We start from the raw sequence: 18,127 nt of genomic DNA on the forward strand, positions 1-18,127 counted from the left end.
AGTTCAGAGAGTAGAAACTACTTTTGAACAGACACCATCACCTTAAACATGAGGAGATCCAATGTTGCCAAACTGCCTTTTAACACCACCACCAGATACAGCTTTTAGGGAATTTAAGAATGTTAGGAGACTTTGCTTTCAATTACAAAAGCCCATCTGAACGCACCCTTCACGGGCTGAAGGTGAAGAAATTAAGAACTGAAAGACATGACACTTGTCTTCATTAAACTGTACTTTGGCATTTATTATCCCAGTCACATGTGTTCAAATGAGCTTCAATGCTTGTAAGCAAAGCTGGTCTCAGACAGTAACCAGGCTAAGACTGAGGCCCTATGCAACCTGTAAACCCATGAAAGATCACCCAGATAGCTGCCAAGTTCCCACTGTAGACTGGTTACTATAGAGAATGCTTGCCCTTCACTCCCATGGCCCAGAAGTCTGGGCGGTACATACTTAATAATGGAACAGGGGCTTTCTAAAAACTGGCCCCATCCTCCTCACCCATCAGAGCTCTATGATGTTATTCCCCAACAGGGAGCTAAAATGCTGCAGCTGCTGGTTTTGTGTTTCCTCCCCCGACCCCCAACCCCCAGTGGTTGTTTTTTTTTTTTTTTTTTTTTTAATGTTTTTAGCTGTTTGAATTCATTTAGTTAATGTGTCCCTGGGCTTTTTAGTCAAGGGCACAGTGCTACAATATCACACATCAAATAGAACAGTATGTCAATAAGGGAATTCTAACTTTCAAGGTCCCCATGTTCGAGGCCTGATTTTTAAAACCTTTGGAACCCCATTAACCAAAATGGGCCATGGAATAGAGCAGGCAATTACAAGATTTGTTAGATCAACATCAGTTACACTGAAAGTACTGAACAGCCATGATTCAGATGTGCTTTGGCGAGTGCAAATGCTAGTTCAGCAACAGTGCATTTGAGAACTTGCCATCATGAAAGGTAGGAGCAACAATGGAAAAGTTATCTTATGCTACTCTTCCTCAAAAAGCAAATACAAAAAAAAGCAAAAACAAGAACAAAAACAGCATCCCAATGGAGCCTGCCTTGAACAAGATTGTCTTAGACTCCCTTGGAAAAGAGGTCAGATTGCTTTTGCTTAAGGAGAAAGGGGGCTTGTATAGACCTCACCAAGTTTAGAGAAATCATGAAGGAGGGACCCAAGAAGTGATCTGCAGGCTTCTCGTTGGAGGCTTGTCAGACAACGATATCCAATTCTAGAAGAGCCAAATTTGCTATGGCTACCAGATCCAGAGACAACACACACAAGCAAACCACATTCATCATTTTCTTTTCTTTCTTTCCTTTTTTTTTGAATATGTGACTGGGATACTAACAGAAAATGCAGTTTAATGTAATTAAATAGAAAAGCATTACAGAGTGGGCACAATGAATTGAATAAGGACTTTGTATTCCACTTAGCAGTCATGCACACTGGTGACCAAGAAAGGATTTATAATTCATTGTCAAAAATCCTTTTAAATGGTCAGTCTTTTTAAAGGATGGCTGCAGCAGAACAAGGCAAACTGAATACTGGAATGAGATGGAAAAGTCAACATCACCTAAAGAATAGTTTTGCGTTTTCTCTTGGATGTCTCTCCAGAAGAGAATTCAGGGTCTACTTATATTTTCTGCTATAATGCTCTATCAAGAGCAGTCTGGGGTGGAGAACAGCGCTAGACTAGGCCCACAGCTAGGGAAGAGCTGCTCCCTAACAATTCCCAGGATTGGGCCCAGGGCCCATTTCTGGGGCAGAGGGGAGGCATTGCCCATGTGGGAAAGGCAATGTAAGGACAACATGGATGACTTCAAACTTTGAATCTCTCATAGGAAAGCCTAGAGACTGTGGCCTACTCCTCATTGGAGAAAAAAAAAAAAAATGAAGGAATTTCTTAAAGTGGAAAAAAATGGTCTTAGCTCCTGTTTTTACCTGCAACAGGTGTCAACTGCTGATTGAGCATCCCCATTGGTGTTGGTGGTGGCACCACCCCCATGAGAGCCCCCACAGGGGTGCCTGCTCGGGGAGAAGCACTCGGCTGCTGTTGCTGTGCTGCTCGCTCTCTCTCCTGCTGCTCAGCAACTTTAGCTGCCCGCTCTGTAAAGGCATTTCAGATTTTCAATTCTGTTTTTAACCCAGGAATTCAAAATACCATCCATTGCATTCAACAGGACTAATAAAAACACAGGCAACAGTTCTGTCTCAATGGAAGGAACAGTAGATGACTAGTCTCAACACAGGAGGATTCGGGCTGATTTCACTTGGTAAACTAGAGTCCAGCTTTCCTATCCCATCTTGAGAACTGGTCTGCAAAGATTTCAAGAATGTTAAGACTTCAACACACATTCAGAAAGCACAGATTTTGTTTAAACACGTCACCAGCGTAACCAACATGGTTAATCTCACAAGGCACCCTGAAGATGAGAAGCGCTACCATTATTCTAGTATTAAAAGCATTGCAAATTATTTATAATTTCAATGTGAAGCAATTCCATGGCCCATTATAATTTTTGGCACAATTGTTACTTACTATATTTTCCTGACTCCTTGCACCCAATTTTATTAAAATTTGAGGACTCTTGTTATTAGTGTCATGGGATTTTTAGCAGCTGAAGAAAATTAACTCTGTAAGGGAAAAGTAGTTCACTGCCTCTCCACAAGGTTTTAGAGACATTAAATGCTAATTTCTACATTCTAATGAAGCAAAGAGGTCATGTTTAATAAACCCCAAAGGAAAAAAAACCCCCGATACTCAAGGCTATAGTCATCAAAAGAAGGGAATTACATATACACATATGAAGCAATGGACAATATAGTGACAGAACCAGGTTTCCTGAAGCTGAGCAGTTCAATACTGACCATAAATCATCCTATATAAGCAAAAGTTCCAAAATTCACTATTATTTCATCTGAAATGCAAGAGGAGCATTTGCTTGTGCCAGTTCTGGGCTCTGGAACACACCTTCCTATACCCTTCACTCCTGTGAGCTTTTCTGCCTTCATCTCCATAGCCAGTAGCCCCAATGATCACATTCCATCTTTTTAGGAGCTAACAGGCTGGACCCTTACTAGGGAACTCTAGAAATGTGTATTCCCAAAGCTCCCACAATACAGGGTTTATCTTGCTTCACCATTCATAAATAAGCAATCTTTCCCACTCTTCATCTGGGCAAACTGAGGCTAGAAGACAGGCAGTGACTTGTCCAAAGATATAGAGAGAACCAGCAACCTGTGGCCCCGACTCCTGGTATCACACTCCAACTGCTACACATTGACTCTCCAACATGGAATTCAGAAGGCCTACCACTGGCTGATCTATGGAGGGGAAAAATAACCCGAGGTCACATGGCTTTAAAAGAGTCAAGAAGCAATAGCTCCAGTCCCCCTTTATGTAAGAATGTGAAAAACAAACAAATCAAACCTTTGGCTTTGACACAGTTGCCTGCATAGACTTGTCATCACTCACTAATACTGTCCCAGTTTACAGATCCTCTGTACAATGAACGTGAGGGATAAAGGCCATTTAAACAACCTATTTATTTCCTTGAGCTATCAGTGATCTAGACCCTGCACATTAAATTCTAGTATTTTCATTATACAAATGATACAGTAAAATGGGAGAGCAAAGAAATGGAGCTGAAAATAGAAAAATTCAGGCCTGTGGATCAAAGACAAGACTGGCTATTGTTGGCTCTTTCTGGGGGGGAGCCCACTTGGGCTGTCTTAGAAAAGAAAGTTATTAAGTGAAACCAGCTAAACTCCAAACTTTGGGTTTTGAATTCAATGGGTCAAAACAAAAGTTCAGTTTTTGTGTCTCAGACAGACATAGCTGCGTCTCATCACTCACTCTCACTTGGTTCTCAGGAATACCAGCCGCCCTTTAATTGTGGGATGATGTCCCAGGAGCTATCAATTCTTCCTCTTTTCAGCCCTGCTCCAGCGTTTTCACTTTTACATTATCTTCTTGTTCACACTTTAAGTAATCAGCCATGTAGTATTAGCTTCATTTACGCTGGACCAGGTTTTATACCCATGTGAGCTTCATTCCAACACTTCTCCAACTGAGTTATATATTTGGTTTTAACCTTTACTACGGTCAGAAATACCAAAGCTCTCCAAAGTTCTAGGTTCTTGTAAAACTGACTAGGGCTTCTCAAAGTATATTCTGTAAAATATTAGTTCTTTAGGATATTAACAGATAATATATGAATACTTGGCCACGTTTAAGAAAAAGCCAGGTGAAAAAAAACAACAGGGTCTTTACTGTAGGTCTTAGAGATTTTAACTAAGAATAGGCACTGCAAGCTGCCAAGAGAAAAAAAATGTCTGGAGTGCTTCTCAACTAGTTTTGCCACAAGTGCTTTTCGGCTGAGCATCTTGTAGGATTAGTTTTCTGCAGAAGATCTTTGGGGAAGCCTGTCAGGTAATTTTATAATAAGCAATCAATTGTAATAACTGAAAAGAATATATATTTTTTAAAAAAGAGCCCTTTTATTTTTAGAAACTCCATAAACTTTAATAAAGGAGGCAGCCTTAACAATTAATTTCTTTATGTTTGATGGAAAATAATAGATTTGGAATCGGCCAAGCAGAGTAATAGTGGACCACTATGTTCAACCACTGAGAGATGGCCCTAAACTGGCAAAATAAACCATTACATATAATTCCAAATGGAAATAATACAGCTCTAAGGGCAACAGTCCTGCCTAACCTAATGTTTACTACTTATTTCTTTATTAAAGCCTTGACTGATAATAAAAAACAAACAGAAAAACAAATAAAAAATCTCTCTCAAGTATTTTATCCCTAATGGCTAAGAATCACCAAATCCTTAAATTATACAGCTCATGGCCCAAAATGATTTCATTATAGAGTATGAAGGCAGATGAGCTTTATCAAAGAGATTCCAAGTGCCTTAAAAGTAACTATGAATGCAGACACAGCACAGGCCAGGACTGACCTAGGAAACCAAGTGTTTCAGCCAAGTTTCAAGATGAAGTTTAAACATATGGCTTATCAAGAGCCATAATAGAAGACCACCGATATTAAAAGCTCACTTTCAGATGAATTTTAAGCACAATTATATTTAATATCCTTGTACAATCATTCCCCAGCTTAACATGTATGCTCACAGGACTCAATGAAAGAAGAAAATCATGCAATTTTTAATAACAAAATATTGGTTTGAGAGATTAAAAAAAACAAACACCCCAGGATAAGAGGCCAAGTCAGGGGCAGTGCTTGCTCAGTCAGGACAAGGCTGGTATTTAAACTGCTGGATGGGAGCCATTTGAGACAGTTCCCAGCACAATGTTCATGTACAAGTGGTAAGAATAAGAGAGTAAAACCTGTCTATGCACATGCATTTCTGAAAACATCCCCTTGCTTAGAAAGGTGAGACAGTTGTGTCTAGTCTCTATTTACCTTCATATTCAGCCTTCTTAGCTGTCTCAAGGTTTCTCCATTCTGTCCCCACCAGTCGGCTGAGCTCCCCAAAAGAGTAGTCTGGATGCTGGGCCTTAATCACAGCTCTCATCTCACTGCTGAACAGGATGTAGCCACTCATGTTGATTTTCCGTTTGGAGCTTTCCTTCTTTGCACTGCCTTTGGCAGACTTTGGGGTAGACTGTAAGACAGAAAGCTCTTAGAGTGCATCAGAACATTATATTTGGTTAACTACTCAAAGTTTCTGGAAGCCAGGAACTTTTGATTCAATAGTTACTATTTTATAAACATGTTCAGTTTATAGAAAGCCATTTCCTTGGTTAAAATACAGCTCTTCCTTGCCTCTTACCATATAAGAAATAAACGGAAATTTCACTGAATTCCATGACTACAATCTGTAATGGTGACCTCATAATTAAGTCTTGAGAAAATTCTAAATGAGAAAAAAACACCAACAGGGATCACCTCAACCAAAAAAATGAGGTCCTAAAGAAGAAACTAAAAAGATAGAGGGAATAAAAGATAAGAGTACCAGGATGATGCTGTTCCTCCCTGCTTTTCTTCAACACAAGGCAAGGAGAACTTTCTAACTAAACCTGCCATTAAAAACAGCAATGTATGAAATTTAAAAAAAATTAAACTTTAAATAATTAATGGCACTGAGGAAAAGAAATCTGTTTCTTCCTGCAGAAACCAGTTTGGCTCAGTGGATGGAGCGTCGGCCTGCGGACTGAAAGGTCCCAGGTTCGATTCCGGTCAAGGGCATGTACCTTGGTTGTGGGCACATTCCCAGTGGGAGATGTGCAGGAGGCAGCTGATCGATGTTTCTCTCTCATCGATGTTTCTAACTCTCTATCTCTCTCCCTTCCTCTCTGTAAAAAAATCAATAAAATATATTAAAAAAGAAAGAAAAAAAAAAAAGAAATCGGTTTCTTCCTGCAGAATTCTAGGTTGAAACTCATATACAGGGGCTGGACATCTCCTTACTTTGGTTTGAGTCTGCTGCAAACCAAAGCTGGGAATAAGACAAATAACAGGAACCTGTCACCTTCACCTGTGGGGGTGTGTACGGCATGAGATCCAGCTCACTGGCCAAGGGAGTCTGAAGTTGAGGCAGAGAAGGAGGCTCAATGACCTCACTATCCTCTTCTCCCATCTCTTCAATATCATCATCTCCACCTTCTAACTCAGCAAATTTAGCTTCTAGTAACTGGATCTTCTTTTCCAACAAAGGTGAAGGCTCCTTCTGAGGAACAATTGGTTTTCTAAAAGAAGTGACATAAAAAGAAAATCAGCTAACAAAACTAGTCAGAAAGCAGTGTTCTGCCTTAATGTCTAGAAATGACTGCCTGCAATCTGCAATGTACACTCTAAGTCAGCAAGGAAAATAACTTAAGTGTGTATTTATAAAGCCATACCTACTTACAGATGCTTTAAAAAATATTCTTTTAAAAGTATATGTATATATATATGGATTTCAGAGAGGAAGGGAGAGATAGAGATAGAAGACCACTGTCCCAGCAGAATCATTGATTGGCTGCCTCTTGCACGCCCCCTACTGGGGATCGAGCCTGCAACCCAGGCATGTGCCCTTGACCAGAATTGAACCTGGGACCATTCAGTCCGCAGGCCGACGCTCTATCCACTGAGCCAAACCAGCTAGGGTCAGATGCTTGTTTTTAAAGGATTTTGCTGAATACCCACAAAAATACTAGGTCCAAAGTTAGGATCTAGTTGCCCATATAGTGAAAATAATTTTCGTAATTTGTGAACTGTGTAATCTTAAAAGACTATGAGCCAGAACCAAAGATTTCTGCCTCCACATTGTAATTACTGGAGTTTAGGCCAACAGGCACCATTAGATCAGTTACCACTTCTCAGCAGATTATGAGGATTTCTTTTAATCTTTAACTAGCTCTGGCTGGTTGTGCTCAGTGGTTAGAGTGTCAGCCCACAGACCAAAGGGATGTGGGTTCGATTCCCCGTCAAGGGCACATACCTCAGTTGCAGGTTCAATTCCCGGCCCTGGTCAGGGTGCGAGAAGGAGGCAGCCAATTGATGTGTGTGTCTCATGTCAATGTCTCTCTCTCTCTCCTTCCCACCCACCCCCCTTCCATGCTCTTTAAAAATCAATGAAGCCTGGCTTGATCAACAGTGTGGGGTATGTAGGAGGCAGCCAATCAATGATTCTCTCTCATCATTGATGTTTCTATCTCTCATCCCCTCTCCTTTCCTCTCTAAAATCAATAAAAATATATTTTTAAAAATATATTTTTAAAAATCAATGGAAAAAATATCCTCACTCTGGGGTGAGGATTAAATAAAAACATCTTTAACTAAATTAATGTTTTCTATTTAAAATGTATACTGATCTAGTTTAAAACATATTAAAACAAACAAACAAAAAAACCCCACCCTGCACTACACTACTTTGATATCAGTTTTACTATTAAGAGTCGAAGTGTTCTTTCTTCCTTAGTTTTCCAAGCTTTACCTGAAGTAATAAATTTCATCATCTACCACTTTAGCAGAGAGTGAAAACCTCTTCAGTCCCTTGAATTTCTTCATTTGCTTATCACTCTCGTTGTAGCGGCTCTCACAAAGCAAAACGTCATTTTCTGGTATTTCAGTTGGTCTGCAGGAGAGGAAGTCCTTGAATGACAACACAGCACACTTTCCTGAAAGAGCAAATTGGAGAGAAGTCAGAGTACACTGTGGTCATAGCTAACAATTATTTCCAATTTTTATTTTTGAATTGATACAACCATCTGATTCAAAAGTCAGAAGATTTAAAGGGTATACATAAGCATTAGGATAAACATGTAGATCAATGGAATAGAATTGAAAATATAGAAATTAACTGGTACAACTGGGTTTTTATGGAAAATTGATGGACAAGGATGCCAAGACAATTCACTGGGAAAGAATGGTCTCTTCAACAGATAGCACTGGGACAACTGGACTTGTATATGCGAAAGAACTGAGTTCGAAACTGACTTCATACCATATACAAAAATTAACTCAAGATGCATCAAAGATCTAAATGTAAAAGCTACAACTCCTAAAAACTCTTAACATAAAACATACTAGTAGTAGGTGTAAATCTTTGTGACCTTTTATTAGGCAACAGTTTCATAGATGTGCTATTAAAATCACAAGCAACCAAAGATAAACTGGACTTTATAAAAATTAACAATTTTTGTGCTTTGAAAGACACGATCATGAAAGTAAAAAGATAACCCAACGAACCCAGAAATATCTGCAAATCATATCTCTGGTAAGAGTTTAGTATTAAGAATATATAAAGACTTCCTGCAACAATAACAAGACAAATAACCCAATTAAAAAACAGGCAAAGGGCCATGCCCATTGTGGGTCAGTTGGTTGGATGTCAGTCATGCACTAGGAAGTTGCTGGTTGGATTCCAAGTCAAGGCCACATGCCCAGGTTGTGGGCTCAATTCCAGTTAGGGGGTGTGCGGGGGACAGCCAATCAATGTTGCACTCTCCCATCGATATTTTTTCTCTCTCTCCCTATCCCTTCCTCTCTCTAAAAGTCAACAAACTATTCTTTAAAAAAAAAAGTTTAAAAAAATAGGCAAAGGCTCTGAATAGACATTTCTCCAGAAAAGATATACAAATGACCAAAAGATGCTCACCATCATTAATCATAAGGGAAATTAAAAAAAAATCACAATGAGATACTATTTCAAACCCATTAGGATGGCTATTACACTAAAAAAATAATAGTGTTGACAAGGATGTGGAGTAATTGGAAACCTGGTGGGAATGTAAAATATTATAGCTGCTGTGGAAAACAGTTTGGCAGTTTCTCTAAAAGTTAAATACAGTTGTATATGTAATACTCTTTGTAATACTTTAAGCAACAAAACAAAATTAAAAAAAAAAGTTAAATACAGTTGCTATATAATCCAGCAAATCTACTGCTTGATAAATACCCAAAAGAACTGAAAGCAGGAACTCATATAGATACTATACATCAATTTTCATAGCAACATTATTCACAATGGCCAAAAGGTAGAAATCACCTACATGTCCATCAACAGATAAATGAATTAACCAAATATTAAAAATATATACAATCATAAATGATTTTAATTACTATAGTGTTATCACGTTTTAATATATGGTAAGGATCAACCACCCTCCCAACCCCCATTCACTATGCTTTTCAGAATTTTCCTGATTTTTATTTTATATTTTGACATGATTTTAAAAATCAGTTTATTTAGTCCCAACTTTGTCACAAGAAAATTATAACTGGTTTATCTACTGGGAATCACATTATAAAGATTAATTTAGAGAGAATGAATATTTCTGTGACGTTGAGATTTCTTAGTTAAGCACATGGTATGCCTTTCAATTTGTACAAGTGATTTCGTTTTAAATGCATTAAAGATAGCATTTAAAAACTTTCTTTATACAGATGTGACACAAATACTATAAAATTTATCCCAAAGTATCATATTTTGAAATTAGTGAATTCTTAAACAAAACTGATTTGTTAGTTTTATACTCAACCATCTTATTGAATGTCATGGTTGTATAATGGATTCTCTTAAATTTCCATTTACTTAATTTCCTTATTTTCAATTTCTGCCTCTTACTTCTAACTGTGCTGGCTAGTGCCTCCAGAACTAAGTTTAATAAAAGTGATAAGAAAATCCCTATTTTGATCTTGATCTTAATAGGAGTGTTCATTACTAACAATTTAGCAATACTTGTAAAACTTGTAACAATAGGTCAGAAACATTTTAGAAGCTTAAAATAGCTATAGTTACTATCACTTCCTTGGACTTAGCTAATACTTTATTTATATAATCCATGGCTTTTCAATTCAGAGAAGGAACAGTTTTAATTTTCTATATTTCGCAGAAGGGAAAATAAAAAATTGGAAAGGGTAAAAATTCTTCTCACAGCTAAAAAGTAAAAATGACTGATATCCTTGGAATGCATATAGTATCTCTGTGCCCTGCTGACTGGCCCTCAAAAGACAGAGAAAGATAAAAGTTTAGAAAGCATCATTTAATAAAGCATAAAAAACAAAAAAACAATAAAAAGATGTATGAGACTCCTGCTCACACACACACAACTAAAAAAATTTTTTAAGAGAAATTAAAGAATACCTAAAAAATGAAGTGATCTATTATGTTTATAGCTGGAAGACTCATAAAAATGTCAGTGCTGTGCCTACAGTCTGTGGGCTAGTTTCAAACAAGGTTGAAAGAAAAAAAAAATAAAGAAAAAAAAATGTCAGTGCTCCCCAAATTGATCTATAGATTGACTGTAGTTCCAGTCAAAATCTAGCAAGTCTTCCAGCTTGGAGGGAGAGCAGAGTTTGTTTTCAAACAACTGTGGTTGTATGTTTTGACCTTTTTGGCAGCTTCCTGAAGAACTAATGCAAATGGCTTGCCTTCATTTCATCTGACCTAAAATTCTCTCCTTTTTGGATTCCAAAGGTCGGAGAAATGGCTTTCGTCGTTTTGTTGTAAACATTTGGTAATTTTGTTGTAAAGCAAATGAACCAGCTGCTGCCAACTGCGGGAAAGGATGTCAGTTGGGGAAAACAGCAGACATGCTGAAAAGTCCAGGAAGAAAAAGCGGGGGAGTGAGTTTTGAAAACCTTCCACATATTTCTGGGAATCTAGAAAGCCATGCCTATGTCATGGTCAGGGTGCAGGCTCAGAAAAGACCCGAGAAGGCCCCAAGCTCTCACCTTTGGTTGACTGTCAATTCCTGTGGAAGCAGGAAGTAAAGGCAAAGCAGAGTTGTAAACTTCCAGGTTGCGTGTTGAAGGTATGCTCCAACACAGACACAGTATCCAGTTTCAAAGACTAGGAATTTGCTGTTTTTGTTTGTTTTTTTGATCTAAGCATTTAAGAAAATCTCTCGCCCTGGCCGTTGTGGCTCAGCTGGTTGGGCATCATCTCTTGCACTGAAAGGTTGCTGGTTTGACTCCTGACCAGGGCATATGCCCAGGTTGTAGATCAAACTCTGGTAGGGGGCTTACAGGAGGCATCCAATTGATGTTATGCTCTCACATCGATGTTTCTCTCTATTTCTCCCTCTCCCTTCCTCTATTTCTAAAAAGTCAATACAAATAAAAAATAAAAAGAATATCTCTGTTAAATCATTAGCTGACTACTAAGCTAGCAGAACAGAGACTTCAGTGACCACACACAGCAAAAAACAGTCAGAGCTTTGGCTGGTATGGCTCAGTTGGTTGAGTGCTATCCCATGCACTGAGAGGTTGCTGGTTCAATTCCTAGTTGGGGCACATGTGTGGGTTGTAGTTTTGATCTCCAGTGAGGGGCATGCAGGAGGCAGCCAACTGATATTGATGTCTCATTGATGTTTCTCTTTCTCTTTCTCCCTCTCCCTTCATCTCTCTCTAAAATAAAAAAAAGTCACTAAAAAAGCAACTATAGCCCACAATAAGGAGTAAAACAAAACCTGAGGGAGGGCAGGGGAGAGAATCTAATTTCTGGAGTCATCACATTATAATATCCAAACTGTCCAGTTTTCAACAAAAAATTATGAGGCATGCTAAGAAAGAATTATCCATTCACAGAATAAGAAGAAATGAACAAATACTATCCATAAGGAAGCCCAGACACTAGACTTACTAGACAGAGACTTTAAATCACTGTCTTTAATCTGTTCAAAGAGCTAAAGGAAACCACAGACAAAAAAGTAAAGGAAACCAGAATGATGTCTCACCAAACAGAGAATATAAATGAAGAGACAGAAACTGTAAACACTAAATGGAAATTCTAGAGCTGAAACAATGACTAAAATGAAAAATACATTAGAGGGGTTCAACAGAGAATTTGAACAGGCAGAACAATCAGTGTACTTGAAACAGATCAATTGAAATTACCAGTCCAAGAAAGAGAAAGAATAAAAAAAAATGAACAGCCATAGCTGGTTTTGCTCAGTAGTTAGAACGTCAGCTTGCAGACTGAAGAGTCCCAGGTTTGATTCTGGTCAAGGGCATGTAGCTCAGTTGCAGGCTTGATCCCCAGGCCCGGTTGGGGCATGTGTGGAAGGCAACCAGTCGATGTGTCTCTCTTGCATCAATGTTTCTCTCTGTCTCTACTCTTCCCTCCCATTCTCTCTAAAAAAAATAACGGAAAAAATATCCTCTGGTGAGGATTAGCAAAAAAGAACAGATTCTGAGAGACCTGTGACACACCATTAAACTACTAACATAGGCATAATGAGAATCCTGGAAGGGGAATCCTGAAAGGGGCAGAAAGAATATCTGAAGAAATAGTGACTAAAAACGTCCCAAATTTGATGAAAGAAGACAAATCTGTCAATAGAGAATTCTATATCCATCAAAAATATTCTTAAAAAATGAAGGAGGAATCAAGACATTGCCAGATAAACAAAAGATGAAAGTTTGTTACTAGCAGACCTGCTTTATAAGAAACGCTAAAGGGAGTCGATAGAAAATAACTTGAAGTCATACAAAAAAGTTAAAAACACTAGTAAAGGTAATAACACAGGTAATAAAAGCCAATATTATATTTTTGGTAACTCCTCTTTTTTTCTCCAATAAGATTTTAAAGGCAAATGCATAAAGCATAATTATAAATCTATGGGGTTTCTGGTTAAGATGGTGGTGTAGGTAAATGTGGTACTTGCATTCTCCCACAACCACATAAAAATTACAAGTAACTACAGAACAACCATTATTCAGAACCACCTGACATCTAGTGGAATGGAAATCCTAAAACTAAGGCAATAAACAAGAAGCCACATTAAGACTGGTGGTGGGGAAGAGACCAGAAATAGACTCGTCCCACACTCACATGTGGAAGATAAAAATTTGGAGGGATATCTGGGCTGTAGAAGTATCCCCTAAGAATCGATAGGTCCCAGGCCAACACCAGGACTCCTAGCCCATGGTTCCAGTGTCAGGAAGAGAAGTCCCCATAACTTCTGGCTGTGAAAACGAGTAGTGATTGTGGCTAAGTGAGACAAAGGGCTGTTGTGAGTCCCAGGCAGTTCCTCTGAAAAGATCCATGAATGGACTTACTCCCTATGAGGTCTAGCACTGGGGCAATAGCTTAAAAGGCACCAGTGACATACAGGGAGAAACTAAATGGTCCAGCATCAGGGTAAGAGCTGAGGTTGGAGTGAGGGGGGCATTTTATCTCAGACAGAAGTGCTGGCAGATGCCACTGTTCCTTTTCTGAGCCTTCCCTACACAAAGTCAGAACGTGGGGACCATATCTGAGTCTCCATCAACCTGGCTATCACTGTTCACCCTGCCTTGGGGATCCCTGAGACTCCGCCCTGCCCCACCCACCTTTGCAGCCCACCCAAGGTGTTTCCAGTGGCTTTTCCATATAAATGGCCTGTTTGGCTCATGCTTCAGAATTTCCTAAAATCTCTCAAACAAGCAGCTTCTGGCGAGGGAATGCTCCATACCTCTTGCTAAGTGGCCCCAAGCCAGGCACTAGCAGCCTTGGTTTGCAGCTTGGCCTCTCCAGGATAACTCCAAAGCCAGCACAAGTAGCAGCCATCTGAAGACTGTTTTATAGCTTGTGCTGGGTAGCCCTGGGCAGAACACAAATAGCAGCTGACTCTGGCCTGCACCTTCCAGGAAGCTCCAGAGCCAGTGAACCACGTGGACAGCTACTGACCACATTGAAGCATCACCCAACCACTTCTACAAGTGACAGTCAAGAGGTGGACTCAGCAGACACCACAGCACTGTTTAAGTAAGTTCTGCTCCATGGGGTGGGCCCCACACAGTTGATACTCCACAGTGGTCAGTCAGTCCTTGTAGCTGATCGACCTCGGGGTAAATCCCTCCCAACTGACATGTCAACAGCAATTAAAGCACAACTACAACTAGAGAGTGTACACAGCCCACACAGGGCTAGAGGTGCACTTGAAGTACCCAGCTCGAGTGAACAGGGAGGCTGTGCCACTGGATCTTACAGGACACCTATTACATTAGGCCACTCTACCAAGTTTGGAATACGCAGCAGCTCTACCTAATACATAGAAATAAACATAGGAGGCTGCCAAAATGAGACAAAGAAACTGTCCCAAATAAAAAAACAGAACAAAAACTCCAGAAAAAGTACTAAACAAAATGGAGACAAGTAATCTATTAGATGCAGAGTTTAAAACACAGGTTATAAGAATGCTCAATGAACTTAAGGGAACAGGAGATAAACTCTAACAGCATAAAAAAGGACATGGAAACCATATGAAAGAACTAATCAGAGCCCTAGTCGCTTTGGCTCAGTGGATAGAGTGTTGGCCCGTGGACTAAAGGGTCCTGGTTTGATTCAAGTCAGGGGCACGTGCCTGGGTTGCAGGCTCGATCCCCCCAGTGGGGGGCATGCAGGAGGTCGCCTATTGGTGATTCTCTCTCATCACTGATGTTTCTGTCTCTCTCTCCCTCTCCCTTCCTCTCTGAAATCAATAAAAATATATTAAAGAAAAAAAAAAGAACCAGTCAGAAATGAAGAATACACTAACTAAAATAGAGGAGAATCGAAGATGGCGGCATAGGTAAAACACCAGAGACTGCCGCCGTGGACAACCACTTCAAAAATACAACTAAAAGTCGGAGCGGACAACAACCAGAACCACGGGAAGGCTGGCTGAGGAGAGTCTCTTCAACTAGAAGCAAGAACAACAGCATTCCGACGCTCAGCGGAGGCGCAGTGTGGAAAATTTAAAGGTACGGCGGTGCGGTGGTGAGGGTGCGCGCGCAAAGCGGGCTGGCGGCTGAGGGCGCGATTGTCGTTTTCAATTAGGAGCGAATCTCAGACTCGGGGCTACAGATCCGGGCGAGTCTCTAGGGACCCAGACTCAAACGGGAGAAGCGGGACTGTCTGGCTACGGCCCCTCCGAGGTTTGCAGCGATTGCTGGGACAGAGAGGCAGAGCCCCTGGGGACGGACTGAGAGCGGCCATAGCTGCTCCCTCCCCCCCGCCCTGTTGAGCCCGCCCCGCCCAAACCCTGAGCACAACCATTTGCCAACCGCCTCAGGCAAGGGCTGGACTAGCACCTCCCCTGAGGACTGAAGTTTTCCAACAGCTGATTTCCACCGCCAGTGGGCCTGATGGTCAAATCCCTCTAGTGTTAACTACAACAATTAAGGCTTCGCTAGAACAAGACTGCGCACAGAGACCACAAGGGGGTGCACCAAGAAAGCATAAAAGATGCGGAGACAAAAAAACATGACAGAAATGGAGGATATGGAGCTAAGAATCGCAATTTTGAGGGCTTGCCATAAATTTGTGCAGAGCCTCACGAAAACTAATGAGACCCTCGATGCTACGATAAAGAAATTAGAAAGTAAGCATACACGGACTGAAATAAAGAATATTATACCCAATAGCAGACCAGAGGAGTGCAAGAATCAAACCAAAGATTCGACAAAAAACACCCAATTGGAAAAGCATAATGAAAAAAGAATCCAAAAGTGTGAAGACAGCGTAAGGAGCCTCTGGGACAGCTTTAAGCGGACTACTATCAGAGTCATTGGAGTCCCAGAAGATGAGAGACAGCAAGATATTGAAAACCTATTTCAAGAAATAATGGCAGAAAACTTCCCCCACCTAGTGAAAGAAATGGACTTACAGGTCCAAGAAGCGAAGAGAACCCCAAACAAAAGGAATCCAAAGAGGACCACACCAAGACACATCATCATTAAAATGCCAAGAGCAAAAGACAAAGAGAAAATCTTAAAAGCAGCAAGAGAAAGAGGCTCAATTACCTACAAGGGAATACCCATACGACTGTCAGCTGATTTCTCAACAGAAACCTTGCAGGCCAGAAGGGAATGGCAAGAAATATTCAAAGTGCTGAATACCAAGAACCTACAACCAAGATTACTTTATCCAGCAAAGCTATCATTCAGAATTGAAGGTCAGATAAAGAGCTTCACAGATAAGGAAAAACTAAAGGAGTTCATCACCGCCAAACCAGTATTATATGAAATGCTGAAAGGTATCCTTTAAGAAGAGGAAGAAGAAAAAGGTAAAGATACAAATTATGAACAACAAATATGCATCTATCAACAAATGAATCTAAGAATCAAGTGAATAAATAACCTGATGTACAGAATGAACTGGTGACTATAATGAATCAGGGACATAGAAAGGGAATGGACTGACTATTCTTGGGGGGGAAAGGGGAATGGGAGATTCGGGAAGAGACTGGACAAAAATCATGCACCTATGGATGAACTCAGTGGGTGGGGAGTGAGGGTGGAGGGTGGGGTGGGAGCTGGAAGGAGGGGAGTTATGGGGGGAAAAAAGAGGAACAAATGTAATAATCTGAACAATAAAGATTTAAAAAAAAAAAAAAAAAAAAAAAAAAAAGAAGAATACACTAACTAAAATAAAGAATAATTTAAAGGGAATCAACAGGTAGAGGAGATGAAGCCAAGAATCAAAACAGTAATTTGGAATATAAGGAAGAAAAACACCCAATCAGAACAGGAAAAAAGGAAAAAGAATTTTAAAAAATGAACATAGTGTAAGAAGCCTCTAGGACAGTGGTTCTCAACCTTCCTAATGCCGTGAACCTTTAATACAGTTCCTCATGTTGTGGTGACCCCCAATTTCATTGTTACAAATTGAACATAATTAAAGCACAGTGATTAATCACAAAAACAATATGTAATTATATGTGTTTTCCGATGGTCTTAGGCGACCCCTGTGAAAGGGTCGTTTGACCCCCAAAGGCGTCGCGACCCACAGGTTGAGAACCACTGCTCTAGGATAACCTCAAGTGTACCAACTTCACATCTTGGGGGTGCTGGAAGATAAGAGAGAACAAAAGACTGAAACCTATTTGAAAAAATAATGACAGAAAATTTCCCTAACCTGGTGAAGGAAATGGTCACACAAGTTCAGGAAGTGTAGAGAGTCCCAAACAAGATGAACACAAAGAGGCCCACACCAAGACATCTCATAATTAAAATGCAAAAGGTTAAAGACAAAAAGAGACTCTTAAAAGTAGCAAGAGAAAAGTAGTTATCTACAAGGGAGCCCCCATGGCCTGTCAGCTGATTTCCCAACAGAAACTTTGCAGGCCAGAAGGGAGTGGCAGGAAATATTCAAAGTGATGAAAAGCAAGGACCTACAACCAAGATTACTTTATCATTTAGAATTGAAGGACAGATAAAAGAGCTTCCCAGACAAGAAAAAGCTAAAGGAGTTCATCACCACCAAACCAGTATTACATGAAATGTTAAAGCAGGGGTCCTCAAACTTTTTAAACAGGGGGCCAGATCACTGTCCCTCAGACCGTTGGAGGGCCGGACTATAGTTAAAAAAAAAACTATGAACAAGTTCCTATGCACACTGCACATATCTTATTTTGAAGTAAAAAAACAAAACGGGAACAAATACAATATTTGTATTTGCATGTGGCCTGCGGGCCGTAGTTTGAGGACCCCTGTGTTAAAGGGTATTCTTGAAGAAGAAAAAGATAAAAAATATTAACAATAATATGGCAATAAATACATATCTATCAACAATTGAATCTAAAAATACAAAATAAATAAATGAGCAGAACAGACACAGAGAACATTTTGACATTTGCCAGATGGGAGAGGGGCTTTGGGGGGGACAGGTGAAATAGATGAAGGGATTAAAAAGTACAAATTGGTAGTT

At 39.9% G+C, this 18,127-nt stretch overlaps 1 protein-coding gene across 14 annotated transcripts in view; it reads right to left on the minus strand.

The window, feature by feature from the left end:
• The window catches only part of PBRM1 (polybromo 1), a 131,163-nt gene that overhangs the window by 10,382 nt on the left and 102,654 nt on the right, over positions 1–18,127 (minus strand). For 11 of the 14 annotated variants that reach the window (XM_070390725.1, XM_070390726.1, XM_070390724.1 and 8 more), the window contains 3 exons: positions 7,946–8,129; positions 6,506–6,716; positions 5,431–5,632 (listed from right to left, as the gene is read on the minus strand). In XM_070390725.1, coding sequence (XP_070246826.1) covers positions 5,431–5,632; positions 6,506–6,716; positions 7,946–8,129 — 597 coding nt within the window. Of the gene's footprint in view, positions 1–1,938; positions 2,104–5,430; positions 5,633–6,505; positions 6,717–7,945; positions 8,130–18,127 lie in introns of all 14 variants that reach the window. The other 3 variants (XM_070390714.1, XM_070390713.1, XM_070390722.1) reach the window with 1 other exon arrangement.

The sequence above is a fragment of the Myotis yumanensis genome, unplaced genomic scaffold (genome assembly GCF_028538775.1).
Source record: "Myotis yumanensis isolate MYYU_CA2020_CCGP unplaced genomic scaffold, mMyoYum1.0.hap1 SCAF_14, whole genome shotgun sequence".
Taxonomy (NCBI): domain Eukaryota; kingdom Metazoa; phylum Chordata; class Mammalia; order Chiroptera; family Vespertilionidae; genus Myotis; species Myotis yumanensis.